Source organism: Microtus ochrogaster, assembly GCF_000317375.1.
Source record: "Microtus ochrogaster isolate Prairie Vole_2 chromosome 6 unlocalized genomic scaffold, MicOch1.0 chr6_random_2, whole genome shotgun sequence".
NCBI classification, from domain to species: Eukaryota; Metazoa; Chordata; class Mammalia; order Rodentia; family Cricetidae; genus Microtus; species Microtus ochrogaster.
This window is the reverse complement of record NW_004949095.1, coordinates 2,640,585-2,654,525: the sequence shown is the minus strand read 5'-3', so window position 1 is coordinate 2,654,525 and position 13,941 is coordinate 2,640,585. Positions and strand designations below refer to the sequence as shown.

General features: G+C 41.2%; 1 protein-coding gene across 1 annotated transcript in view; it reads left to right on the top strand.

The window, feature by feature from the left end:
* Window positions 1–13,941, top strand: part of Rgsl1 (regulator of G protein signaling like 1) — a 70,544-nt gene that overhangs the window by 34,881 nt on the left and 21,722 nt on the right. Inside the window, exons 10-13 of the mRNA XM_013352502.2 lie at window positions 3,589–3,691; window positions 9,200–9,393; window positions 12,260–12,377; window positions 13,470–13,584. Of these exons, the coding sequence (XP_013207956.1) occupies window positions 3,589–3,691; window positions 9,200–9,393; window positions 12,260–12,377; window positions 13,470–13,584 (530 nt within the window). The remainder of the gene's footprint in view (window positions 1–3,588; window positions 3,692–9,199; window positions 9,394–12,259; window positions 12,378–13,469; window positions 13,585–13,941) is intronic.

Below are 13,941 nucleotides of genomic sequence, written 5' to 3'. Positions count from 1 at the left end.
GAGTGCTGGGATTAAAGGCGTGCGCCACCACCGCCTGGCTTCATAACTTAAATTTTTTTTTTTTTTTTTTTTTTTTTTTTGTTTTTTGGTTTTTCGAGACAGGGTTTCTCTGTGGCTTTGGAGCCTGTCCTGGAACTCACTCTGTAGACCAGGCTGGTCTCGAACTCACTTAAATTTTAAAAGTTTTTTGAAGCATCTCCTAGTATCTGTCAATATTTTAGGATACAGTATTTGTTCTGATATTATCATCCTGACGGGGAGGATATGCTCCAGGGAATTTTGATTGTTCATTTTTGCTCTCACAGGATTCCTCAGACCAGAGAAGCGATGTGGCTAACCTGCTGATTGCCAAATAACCCCATTCCAAGTAAACACTTTAGGAACTGGAGAAATGACTTTTATATAGGACTGTGGGCCCAGTAGACCCAGTGTGACCTGGACCTGGTCCAAGATTCCATCTAAACACTAATTCTAATGAGTATCTTCCCTAGTAAGAGTCTGAGGAGTTGGCTGTTTTTAACTCTTTACTCTTTGGCTCTCTGGCTTTTCATTCCTTGGGGTCCTGCCACCCAGCTCCCACACAAATCACACTTGGAGGCTTATTCTTATTTATAAGGGCCCGCTTTTCTTTTTTTAATTAATTAATTAATTTGTTTATTTTTTACATACCAACCCCAGCTCCCCCTTCCTCCTCTCCTCCTGCTCCCCTCACCTTTCCTCCACCCTGCCCCCCATCCACTTCTCAGTGAGGGTAAGGCCTCCCCTGGGAAGTCAATTACGTTTGTCCCATCACCTCATTGAAGGGGGCCCAAGTCCCTCCCCCGTCATCCTGTGCCTAGGCTGAGCAAGGTATCTCTCCACAAAGTCAATTCATATGTTAGAGTTAGATCCTGGTCCCACTGCCAGTGACTGCATACACTGCCCAGGCCACACCATTGTCACCTATATTCAGGGTGCCTAGTTCGGTTCTATGCAGGTTCCCCAGTTGTTAGTCTGGAATCTCCTACTAGTTCAGGTCAGCTGATCTTGTGGGTTTCCCCATTATGGTCTTGACCCTTTTGTTTATATTATTGTTCCTTCCTCACTTTCTTTTGTACTCCAAGAGTTCATCCCAGTGGTCAGTTGTGGATCTCTGCATCTGCTTCCATCTGTTTCTGGAGGAGAGTCCTAGCTTCTCTTGGGTTGTGGACTGTGGGCTGGTTATCCTTTGCTTTATGTCTGGTATCCACTTATGAGTGAGTAAATATTATATTTGTAGCCTCTTATGAGTGACTACATATGATATTTGTCTTTCTGTGTCTGGGTTACCTTATTCAAGATGTGTTTTTTTAGATCTGTCCATTTGCCTGCAAATTTAAAGATGTCATAGGTTTTTTTTTTGTTTTTTTTTAACCACTGAGTAATACTCCATTATGTAAATGTATCACATTTTCTTTATCCATTCTTTGGCTGAAGGGCATCTAGGTTGTTTTCAAGTTTCTAGCCAGCCTTTCTTAAATTATCCCATCTATCTTTTGCCTATGGACTTTATCTTTATTTCTGTATACTTTTCTTACTTCTTACTCTGTGACTTGCTGTGTAGCTGGGTGGTTGGTTCCTGATGTCTCCCTTCTTTTCTTACTCCTTGATCGCCAATTCTCTCTTCCCAGATTTCTCCTCTTATTTATTCTTTCTACCTGCACGCCCCTTATTCTTTCTCCTGCCCAGCTATTGGCCAATCAGCTCTTTATTAGACCAATCAGGTGTTTTAGACAGGCAAAGTAACTCAGCACCACAGAGATAAACAATTGCAGAATAAAAGAATGCAACACATCTTTGCATCATTAAAGAAATATTCCACAGCATAAACAATTGTAACACATCTTAAAACAATATTCCATGACAAGTCTGTGAAGACATTCTGGATATCCAGGCAACAGCACTGACATACCTTTCTAGAAATGGTTTCCTTTCCAGCCGTCATGATAAAATACCTGACAGGAGCAGCTTAAAGGAGAAAAGGGTTCTTGGACTTTCAATCCAGGTAGAACCAAAGCAGGAACTGGAGGAATGAGTCACGCCTACAGGGAAGAGTCTTTCAGTTTCTGAAGTTTCTGGCATTTACAAAATTGCCAGCTATCTTAAGAAAAATTTAAGGTGGGAAGTCTTTCTAATTTTTCAAGTACTGAGCTTTTGTTTATGTTCACTGTGGCTTAAACATTGAAAATTATTATTTTGACATAATTTTCCTGTTTTCACAATCTTTTCTCTAATCTTCATATTTTAACCAAATTTCTTATTGGCTTATTTATGACTTTGAGATGTTGGGTTTTTTTTTAACCCAACATTTTAAGTGTTTGGTCCCAGGAAGGATTTTGCATTTGGAACTTGATGGATTTTTTTTTCTTTTGTATCAAGACTTCTACAGTCTGGATTTCATTTTTTAAATCAACCCAGTTGCATTTATTTAGAATATGTATATATATATATATATATATATATATATATATATATATATATATATACACACACACACATATATATATATATGTATGGCTTTCAATCATTGTTGTATGCTGCCAATCAGACACACTATTAAATCACACAAAATACCCTGCAAGTGCACATTCTATTTAATATGCATCTTAAGTCAGTGACTGTATAACCGGGTCATATTCTGATCTTGAGCAATGAAATGACTCTCTTCCTACCTTTGATGATTTTATTGTCAGTGTTTTTCTTCTATAAAATTAAAGGGTTTTGGTAGTCAAAGTTATCCTCAGACTGGATTTGTAATCAACAATGCCCTTGAATTTCCGATCCTGCTCTACTTTGCAAATGCTAGAATTATGGGCAAGAACATCACATGTGCTAGGGATTGAGTCCAGGTCTTCTTGAAGGCTAGGCAAGCATTCTGTCAGCTAAATGACATCCCAAACCCCCAAAGGGTTTTGATAATGGTGAAATCCTTGGAATCTATTATTTTTTAAAAACATTAAATGCATTTCTCAGAATAAAATTCTAAAGTGCACCACAAAGCAAGACACCTGTTCTGAATTGTGTGGGGGTTGCCAGAATACCATCGCAGTGCCATATCCTTGGAAAGAAAATGGTTTTAGTTAAAGCCAGAAGTTGAGTGGAGCCTCTTACAGTTGAGGTTAACAGTCAGTAAGTTCAATGATTACAAAATAAAACTTTCAAAGGACCCGTGGAGTGTTTCTGAGAGGACAGCCAAGGTGTCAACAAAGATAGAGCACATGCATTCTGTCTGAATGAAAGAATCAGATTGGAAGGCAGGTGGCTCTCATCTTCAGTAATGTACCTAGAAGAATACTGGACTTGGTCTCAGCAGTCTCTAAAGAAGGTAGGCTCTAGGCATGATGGTCTATGTCTCTAAGGAAGGTGGACTGAAGGCCTGATGGCCAATGTCTCTAAGGAAGGCAGGCTCTATCCCTAATGGCCAACATTCATGAGTAACACACCTTGACCTGATAACAGTGTCCAGGTGTTCAGTGACCGGACACAATACTTGTAGTCAATGCCTGATAAACGTCCCTTCTTACTCTCTCTTTATAAAATATTGTTACCTAACTTTGTGGTCTTTTTCAGGCTATTCAGTAGAAATTCTTAAGCAGCCAAAACACATGGGCTCACAAAGGAAAACATCCTTTGTTAAAAAGTCTGTCACAAGGAAGCCTTCCATGAGACCAAGGTAAGATGGGGGATCCAGCTATAGCAGCATCTTTAGGCACAGACTCTTTTCTGTGTAGAGGTCCCCAGACCTTTTTCTGTAGCTCTTATGCATATGGACAAGACGCTCTGCATGTTATATTGCTTATTTATGTATTACCAAATAACTTCTTAAAACTTAAATTATTACAGAAAACTTTTTAAAAATTTTGTTTGTATATATAATTATACCATATATAATTATACCAAATATATATGCTATATATAATATACATAATATAGATTATTCCCTACTTATCAAAACTGTTTTGCTTAACTTAGTCTTCTCTACTTACATTTTTTTACCTTTGTGTGTGTGTGTGTGTGTGTGTGTGTGTGTGTGTGTGAGATCCAATACACTTAATTAGGTTTACTTGCATGAGAACAGTTAAGAGTCATTTATCTGTGCAAGGGCAAAGCACCCATGGCTAGACCACTGGGGGACTATGACTCCTTTTCCCTCAACAACTGTTAACTGCCTGCAGCTCCCCAGGGAAGGGTGGAGCCTTACTAGCCCCTACCCCATCCGTGATGGCATGTTGAAGGGCTGGGTCTCTTAGAGGTCTTGTGCAGGTCTGATTGATCTGTGAGTGCACAAGCGCAACAGCCATGTTATGTTCAAATCCCAGCACTTCACAGCGCTCCTCATCCTGCACCTCCCACAATTCTTTCTGTCTTCTCTTCCAAGATGTTCCCTGAGCCTTGGAGAGGATTGATGTAGATGGCCCATTTCAGGCTAAGCACTCACCAGTGGTTTGTTCTGAATATTTTGACCAGTTGTGAGTCTCCACATTAACTAGCACTGTCATGGACACCCTTCTACATAGGCTGCATAGAGCTACTGACTTCCAAGCTGTGGATGAAGCATGTTTTGCTCAGTCCTATCCTTCCTTTAGGCATTCACACTGCCTTTCATCTTTCACTGCTGTCAATAGCACATGTAGGTCAATTCATTTTGGAACTTTAGGTTCCACACTACTAAGGTGGCCTCATGACTGGTCTCTTTCTTCCTGTGGCTCCACTTTCTAATCTGTCTCCACTGGGAGAAAAGTCTATGACATTTCCTGAGGAAGCAACAATTGTCTTTCTTTCCAATTCCCTTTGTAGATGTAAGTTTCTCTCCTGTCTGCTCCCACAGCTGTTCAGTCCCAACAAAACACAGAGAGGCTTATATTAATTATAAACTGGTTGGCCTATTAGCTTAGGCTTATTATTAACTTGTTCTTGCAATTTAAATTAGCCCATTAGTCTTATCTATGTTTAGCCAGGTGACCTGGTACCTTTTCTCAGTGCAATATTTTCGTCTTGTTTCCTCTGTGTCTGGCTGATGACTGCAGACTGAGCCTTTCCTTTTCCTAGAATTCTCCTAGTCTGGTTGCCCCAACTATACTTCCTGCCTGGCTACTGGCCAATTAGTGTTTTATTAAACCAATACAAATGATAAATCTTTACAGGGTACAATAGCATTATCCCTCAGCACCCCTATCACAAATGTCACTTAGACATGAAAAGTTCCCCAAGTGTTACATCTGCTATAATTCCCTGCTCTGAGCCTGCATCCCCAGAGGCCGCCACCAATTCCATGTGCTACTTTTTAGTGCTTTGTACTTTTGGCATGATTCCTTCTTTCTTGGCTAATTTTCTCTGAGGCCAATTTGTTCATTTTATTCCATTATTACTAGCTACAAGAAGAGTTCGTCTGTAGATTATGAAAATATAGTAGTATACAAAGAGACAATCAAATCTCTGGGGAAATATTTTGTATAGAAAAAAAATGCCCACAAGAATTCTTCTGTTTCTGTAGCAACTTCTGTCTGTTCCAAACACTCAGAATAAATCTCCCCTGCCCTTAGAGAATGGAAACTGGTTCCCGGAAGGCAATCACCATTCCTCTTGCTGCTCTAGTCTGTGCTCATTGCTGTTCTCTACTCAGGCCACAGAAACAGTTCCAACTTCATTGACCATGGATAATACAAGTCTTTTCTAAATCGTATAAGTCATACAGCATGACTTAAGATCATAGCCAGGGTCAGAGACACCACAGTTGCAGGTCTTCTAAGCTTGTCTCTAACCCCCATTCAGTGTGAGTTATTATTGATCATACGCTAGTCTCAGCCATTCTAATGATATAGATGATAATGCTATCTATATAATACATCTCATACTAATAAGGCAATTCTTGTCACTTTCTACTTGTTGTTTGTTTGCTTTTTGGGTTTCTCAAGACAGGGTCTGATGTAGCTCTGACTCTCCTGGAACTCATTATGCAAACCAGGCTGGCCTTGAACTCAGAGATCCACCTGCCTCTGCCTCCCCAGTGCTGGGATTAAAAGCTTTTGCCATAATACCATAATAATAAGAGTTCTTGCTCTTAATCTAAGACAACTAAGAACTCAAGATGACTTTGAAGTGTTGTGATCAAGTTTTGTGTGATTCACACATCAGAAAGAGAAAGAAATATTTTGAGTACAGATTTTAAAAAGTTAGGCTGTAAGAAGAACTCCTAAGCTGCATGTAGGATTTCAACTGCACAGAAATGATGTTATGAATATGTTTGCAGTCCCAGACAGAACAAAGATGGGCCGAGTTAGCTACTTTTCTTGGCTTTCCATAAGGCCTTAAAATTATAATTAAAAACAAAAAGAACGGTGCCTACAGAGACGGCTCAGTGGTTAAGAGAATTTGTTGCTTTTGCAGACGATGCACGTTCAATACCTAACACCTGTGTGATGCTAACAGTCACTACTAGTTTCAGGGCTCCAACACCTTGTTCTGGTCTTTGCTGGTACAAGACATACAGGTGTTACACAGACAAGCAGGCAAAACACTCATACATATAAAGCAACAATGAATATATCCTTTAAAATATTTCTGTGATGGATAAGTGCACAAAAATATATTCAATAGCAAAAGTTTAAAATGCAATGTGAAACTCCACAGCTTCCATTTTGAATTATTATTTGAACTGTGACATACAGTCTTCAAAGGGTCTGGTGAATTTCAGTATGTGATTTTTTTTATTTGCATCATTTTTATTATAACATTATAAAATAAAATAAAAAGAATGAACAAAACTTTAAGAAAAAGCAGAGCAGGCACCTTGTGGAAACACACTGTGGGGACCAATGCTCCCTAGAATTCAACCCTGTGAGTCAGTTAGAGAAAAGTAAACTAGAGAAAAGCAAATCAAACCATCAACAGCAACAACTTGAGGAAAATGAAGAACGAGAGGGAGTGGGCTCCACCTCCCCCGTTGCTACAATGGTCGTACAAACCAGCCAGGGAAGCATAGAATGGATGTGGTATGTGGGACAGGCAGCAGATGGGAACTGGTTCCCATCTGAACTTGGCCAAAACATCTAAGAAACTATTCAACAAACTAAAGGAAATTATGTTTAAAGAACTAAAGGAATGTATGATGACAATCATTAATCAACTAGAGAAAATCAATAGTGAGACCAATTATAAAACAACTAAATTCAGATCTGCGGTAGAAAAAGCGTAACAACTGCATGAAAAGCTTGCTAGATGGAATTAGCAGATTTAATGTGGAGGAGGAGCCAGGGAACTGGAAGATGGTTCAATAGACATTATCTGTCTAGAGGAGCAGGAGCCACACAGTAGAAGGATCCAAACCCTCTATATGTGTACCACGAAACACACCACAGGCAGAAAGACAGACACAAACACACAAATATACAAACACATAAAAGAAATATAACTTAAATTTGTTTAAATTTTTTTTAAAAATGATAAGGACTGTACAGAAATTGAGATTGTTAAAAAATGAAGGATCAGATTCAACAACTTAATGTACTATATATACCTATAGAAATGCCCAAATTTCTAAAAGCAGACTCAAGGACAAGTTGAAAGTGTCGGTAAATCTATAGAAACAACAACAAAATTTTAAAAATCCCCCCCAAAAGTAGTGATTAAAAACTGGGTCTCCTTCGAGCAGCATCAAAAAGTAGTGGTTTTTCCAGGTGTGATGGCACACGTCTTTAATCCCAGCATTTGGGAGGCAGAGGCAGGTAGATCTTTGGGAGTTAAAGGCCAACCTGATCAACAAAACAATTTCCAGGCCAGCCAGAGCTACACAGTTAGACCCAATCTCAAAAAAGAATAGTAGGTGTTTAATAATTTAAGATTTTTCATATAAGGAGCCTGGGCTGTAGCACTGGAAAACTCTGTGAGATATTTAAAGCAAAGTCAGTACCAACACTACAGTCGCTTTTCGAAAAAATAGAAGTAACTCTTAATTGTCCAATGAGGCCAGTGTCAATCATCCTGAGTCCCCAAAGAGGCATCATTAAAAAACAGAGACTAGTACTTCTCTTTGAATCTAGACATACAAATCCTCAACAAATAGCAAACTAGATCCAGTAACAAATAAAAGTCATTTTGCATAACCAACTGGAATTTATCCGAGTAACACATGGTTAACATCCAAACATCAAAATAATATTCTGTATTAGAATGGGTGTTATGTTAAAAACAGGTTTCCTAGATTGTCTTATACAGTAGAGACAGAGTAGTGTAGCAATGTCGTCTCATCCTGGAGAGGTGGAGAACCCAGGAGGTGCCCAGTTCGTAGGCCCCAGAAGGCTCAGTCTGGTGTTGAAGACAGGGCAGATTCCTGGAGAGCCACCTGTCCTCACTCATGTGTTAACTTGAAGAAGCTGACTCTAATATCGAGGAAGAAATGCAGTGGCGCCTGCGTGGTTGAACTTGCCAGTGAGAGTGAAGGAGGTGAGACCAAAGCTTGTCTTCCGTTTCCCTTCTTCTGGGCCGACACTGAGAAGTGCCACCTGGATTCAGGGTGGGCCTTCCCACCTCCAACAATCTGACCAAGAAAACTACTCATTGACCTACCTTTTAGTCAATTCCAGATCAGTCTGATGATCAGAATTAACCACCACATATACCACAATAAATGAGGTAGAAAACTCACAGGATTATCTCAAGAATTGATACAAAGTCTCTTACACCTATGCATGATTTAAAAAAAAAGCTTTCAAAATGAGAATAGAAAAAAAGATATCTCATCCTGATAAAGGGTATCTATCAAAAACCTATAGCTAATATCCAACAAAACGGCATGTGTACATAATAGATGGGTAATTTGGTCAAAAGATGTAGAGAGTTTTGAATGATAACTGTGACATAAAGTGAGATTAAACAGCCAATTAAAATCAGAGAGTGGAGCAAATAGAGATGTCAGTGACGATGAATCCCCAGAGTGAGTACAGCCTTCTTAGATAGACTGGAAGTAAAGGAAAGAGGATTATGTGGGAAATATTAGCGCTAACTCCATTCAAGGAGCAGCCAGCAGTTGGCGCACATTTAATCCCAGCACCGGGAGGCAAAGGCAGGAGGATCTCACAGGCCTAGAGGAGACGCTGTGACCCGTGCCCCGCTCATTTTTCTACTCGGAACAGTCGCCATGATCTTTATCCTTCCTCTCTACCAACGATGCTCTGTTTTCCAGGAACTTGACAGAAATCCTCCTAAATTCTCAACACCTGGAGTGCTTCCGGGAATTCCTCAGAGACCGGAAGGCTGAAAACCCGCTGCTGTTCCTGGTAGCCGTGCAGAAGATCATGATGGAGACCAATGAAAAGACTTACAAGGCCGCTTTGGAGAATATAACCAAGACTTACTTCCACGGCAAGGTCCCTCCCGGTACGCCTTTTCCTCCGGATTCCCGCTTCAGTTTCTTGGGAGGAAGAGTCTGGGAAACAGCCTGGCTCCTTGAAAACCCCAAGAGAGCAGAGCAGGGGAGTCTCTGTAATACTCCACGGGAGCAATATTAAGACTGTGAGAATGAATGCGGAGAACAGTATTTAAGCCCAAAGCCATAATATCGGTAAAAGGAGCCACGTGTAAGATGCATTCATATACACGTTCATTTCACTTCATGTTGAAAAACGAACCTTAATCCCTGTAAGGTAGGGACAAAGAGCTGCGTTTTCTAAACAAAGAAAATAGAATACTTTGAAGTTAACTAGCTTATCTGATAGTGAAATCAGCTAGCATGGGGCTAACTCTAAGCAAACGGGCGTTTTCCTCCATGCCCAGATGTGAAAAGTTGGGCCGGGGCGGAGAATGGTCTGTCTGGAAATCGTTCATGAACCGTCTTGTTTTCCTGTCCGATGTGGTGTTAAACTTGACCCATGGAAATTCCTCTTAGCTAGTGGCAACAAATAAAGTATTAGCTTACAGCCCTAGTAAAAGAGGGTGCACAAGTGCGCCCCTGGAGGCGGACTAGCTGCAGCAAGGCCACAGAGCGGAGCTTTCTGCCTGTCTCAGAGGAGCAGGTGGAGCTTGTGTGGGTGGGGAGGGGGCTTGTTTGTTTGCTGGGTTTTGTTTGTTTGCTTGCTTTGGTTTTGTTTATAGTTATCTAAGACAAGGGTATAAGTACAAAAGTAGAAAAAGTTCAAAGTTAACAAATCTCTCTAGTTCATTTGTTTTGAAACAGGGTATTGCCACATATTCCAGACTGGCCTGAAACTCACTATGCAGCCCAGACTGGCCTACAATGCTGACACCTCCTACTTGTGCCTGCCATGTGCTAGAATTCACAGACATGTCCCAGCCCAGTGTGTCACGGTTTGTAGGTGCAATTCGAACATTATAACAATGAACTCAGAATCACCGATACTGCGCTGGTGTCACACTGAGGAATTAGAAGAAGTTATAAAGCACTAACACTGGGTGTCACTTAAACAAGAGGGAGCCCAGATTTGAATTCTTTAATTTTTCCCTGTGCCTCCCATTGTCCTCTGTCTGTCCGTATGAGTCTGAATCTGTGCCTGCCTACATGCTGTCTTGTGAATCTGCCCCTGTGTCTCTGAATGTTCCTGTGTGTCCCTAGCAAAGGGCTTTGTTCTTTCTTATTGGACAGCACAAAAGACACCACATGGGGCAAGGAGGCGAAACATTACAGAATTTTTTTTTTCAAGGCAGGGTTTCTCTGTAGCTTTGGTGCCTGCCCTGGAACTAGCTCTTGTAGACCAGGCTGTACTCAGACTTATAGAGATCCTCCTGCCTCTGCCTCCCAAGTGCTGGGATTAAAGGCATGCACCACCACTGCCTGTCCAGAAATGTTTAACCCAAGGGATGGGGTCACTGATTCTGAGACCAACTGAGCCAGATAACAAACAATCCAATGCTGTCAAGCAATATCCATACATTGCTCCAGCATTTATGGTGGGCATTCATTTTATAAGCTGGTTTAGTCCTGTTTTTCTATCCTCAGCCATGATTATTATATCATACATACATGTGTGCATTAGTCTTGGGATAGAGACATGGAAGAGTACACATTTAAGACTGCATGTTGGGAGCTGCAGATCCCTGGCCCCTTGACTTTCTCCTTGACTTTGCCTGCTGGAGTGAACTGAGCAAAACACCTGTGCCTGCAGCTGCTCTGGGCATGAGACCCTGATGGTAGGCTGATGGGCCTGCAGCTGAAATATCCCCAGAGCTGGGCATGCGTGGCTCAGGATCCTTATATAAGCTTTCCCTGAGCACAATAAACTGGGAATTGGCACTCTTGTATCAAGAGTGACCCCCCCCCCCCGTGTGTGTGTGTGTGTGTGTGTGTGTGTGTGTGTGTGTGTGTGTGTGTGCCTGTCTCTGTGTCTTTAAGTCTCCAAGCTTAGTTCCCTGCTCACGAAAGCATACCGACCTGTAGCGGCATGGGGCACTATAGGCGTAGTACTATATAGTACAGGATCTTTCAGGTTTTTACAATTACAACTATGTATTAGCTTCCCTTGCTAAAATTAATTACATGAGAAATCTAAGGCAAGGGAGGTTAGTTGTTACATTGTTCTCTTAAGGGCGGGGTCACGGCCTGAGTACTTGGCACTAGTTGTCTGAAGCCTGAAGTGTCTTCAAGGTGCATTGTTAACTCTGACTGTGTGGTCCAGCCAAAGGTCCTGTCTTGTAGAATGGAAGAGATATTGTTGTCATAATGCATTGCCACATATAAGAAATATTTATGTGCTGATTTTCAGTGTGAGTTCTATATATAGTTATTGGGGAGGGGGATCTCAAAGAGAAAGGAGCGCCCAGATTTTCCTCAGCTGCATTTTCAGGTCTCATTAACAAACCTTCCTACCTCTAAACACAAGGAATGCCATGCTGCACCACGTTGCCAGGATGCAGTCTTGTGAATCTGTCCCTGAGTTGATATTTGTGTCTTGGGCTCTCCTTCTGCACCCAAAGACTGTTTTTACTCCTTTCCTCCTAAGCCACCCCTAAACTGGAAAACATCATCCCGGCTACAGAAATGAGTTTAAATTTTAAGATTTCATTTCCCTTTAAGCTTTCATTTTTGAAATAGAACTAAGAAAGATAGTATTTTGCCAACAAAACAATTTCCCATAACATTTAAAATATTCTTTAGAAATCGTCAAATTGTAGAAGGCTCAGAGTGAGGCCAGAGTGAGAACAGAGGGTCGGAGACTTGCACGTGAAGCACCAAGCAGCAGACAGAAAGGACGCTTTTCCTTTCTCCCTCCCTCCCTCTCTCATCATTTAGAAGAGATGCTGCAGTGTGATGCTCCTTACATCAAAGAAATCATCCACATGCGCCACATCACCACCACCACTCTGCTGATGCTCCAGGGCTACGTGATGAAATCTCTGGAAGAAAAGTGGTGAGCATGCCCAGACAAGGCGGGCTCCTTCTGGAGCTGCTTCCTGTCTTTGAAAAGCCAAGTTCTCCTAGTCTTCATAGCATACCGCCAGAGCCCTCCTCCAAGAGAAACACAAATTTGCTTTTGAATCTCCTGCCTGCCAGCACCAGTGCAACACACACACGCATACACAAATATACATACACACATATACACACACAAACACCACATACGTGCACACACATATATACCCACATACACACACCCATATACACACAAATACACATATATAAGCACATGCATATACACACACAAGCCACACATACATACACACATAGACACACATATATACACAAAAACACATACATGTACACACAGACATGCACACACAAAAACACATATACCCACACAAACACACACATATATTCACAAAAACACACATATACACACACAGACACACACAGTCACAAACATACATACACACATACACACAGATGCATGCATATACAAACACATATACACACACATGAACTACACATATAAACACACTAACACATATGCGTACACATATACACACATAGATACACATATACAAACACACACATACATACACACATGCACACATCAAACATACACAAAAAACACAGACACACATATATATACACACAAACTCACATACACACACAGGCACACACATACACAAACACACACACATATCCACACACAGACACACACACACATATACAAACACACATATACACAAACACATACATACACACATGCATACACAAACACAAAACACATATACATATATACATGTAAATATACACATACAGATACATGTACATATGTACATATGTACATACAAAGACATATACATATATACACACACAGGCATGCACACACACAAACGTATACACATAGATACACAAACACACACACACAATGAGGAAGAATGCAGTGTTGAGAAGACTGACTTACAATAAGAATTCTTACTTATAAGAATTGAGACAATAAGAGGAGCACAGAAACTGGCTTGAAACAAGGCTGTCTTGCTGTGTTTCAAGAGCATGGCTTTGTCTTCTTTGATCTTCTCGGTCTCCTTTCTGGTAGGTTTAAAGAGTACCAAGACATGTTCCCATCACGCCCTGTGGAGGTGGAAATTGAAGCACAGCCTGTCCCTCAAAGGAAGCCCTCAAAGGCAGCAATGCACCTACAGGAATCCCAGGTCAGTGAGGAGGAAGAGAAAAGGGCGGGACAGACAGGAAAGCCATTGTCCCTACTGACATTTGAAACACCACTGGAAGAATTACTCTTGGGGCTGGGGGTCGTGTCGTAAGCCCTGTTTTACAAAAGGATAATCTGAGGCTCAGAAAAAATATACTGGGAAATTTCTTTCTGGTCTGCCCCTGTCACCAACTAAGTGATGGGCACGAGGGTTAGATAACATAGCCGGGCGATGGTGGCGCACGCCTTTAATCCCAGCACTTGGGAGGCAGAGGCATGCGGATCTCTGTGAGTTCGAGACCAGCCTGGTCTACAGAGCTAGTGCCAGGACAGACTCCAAAGCCACAGAGAAATCCTG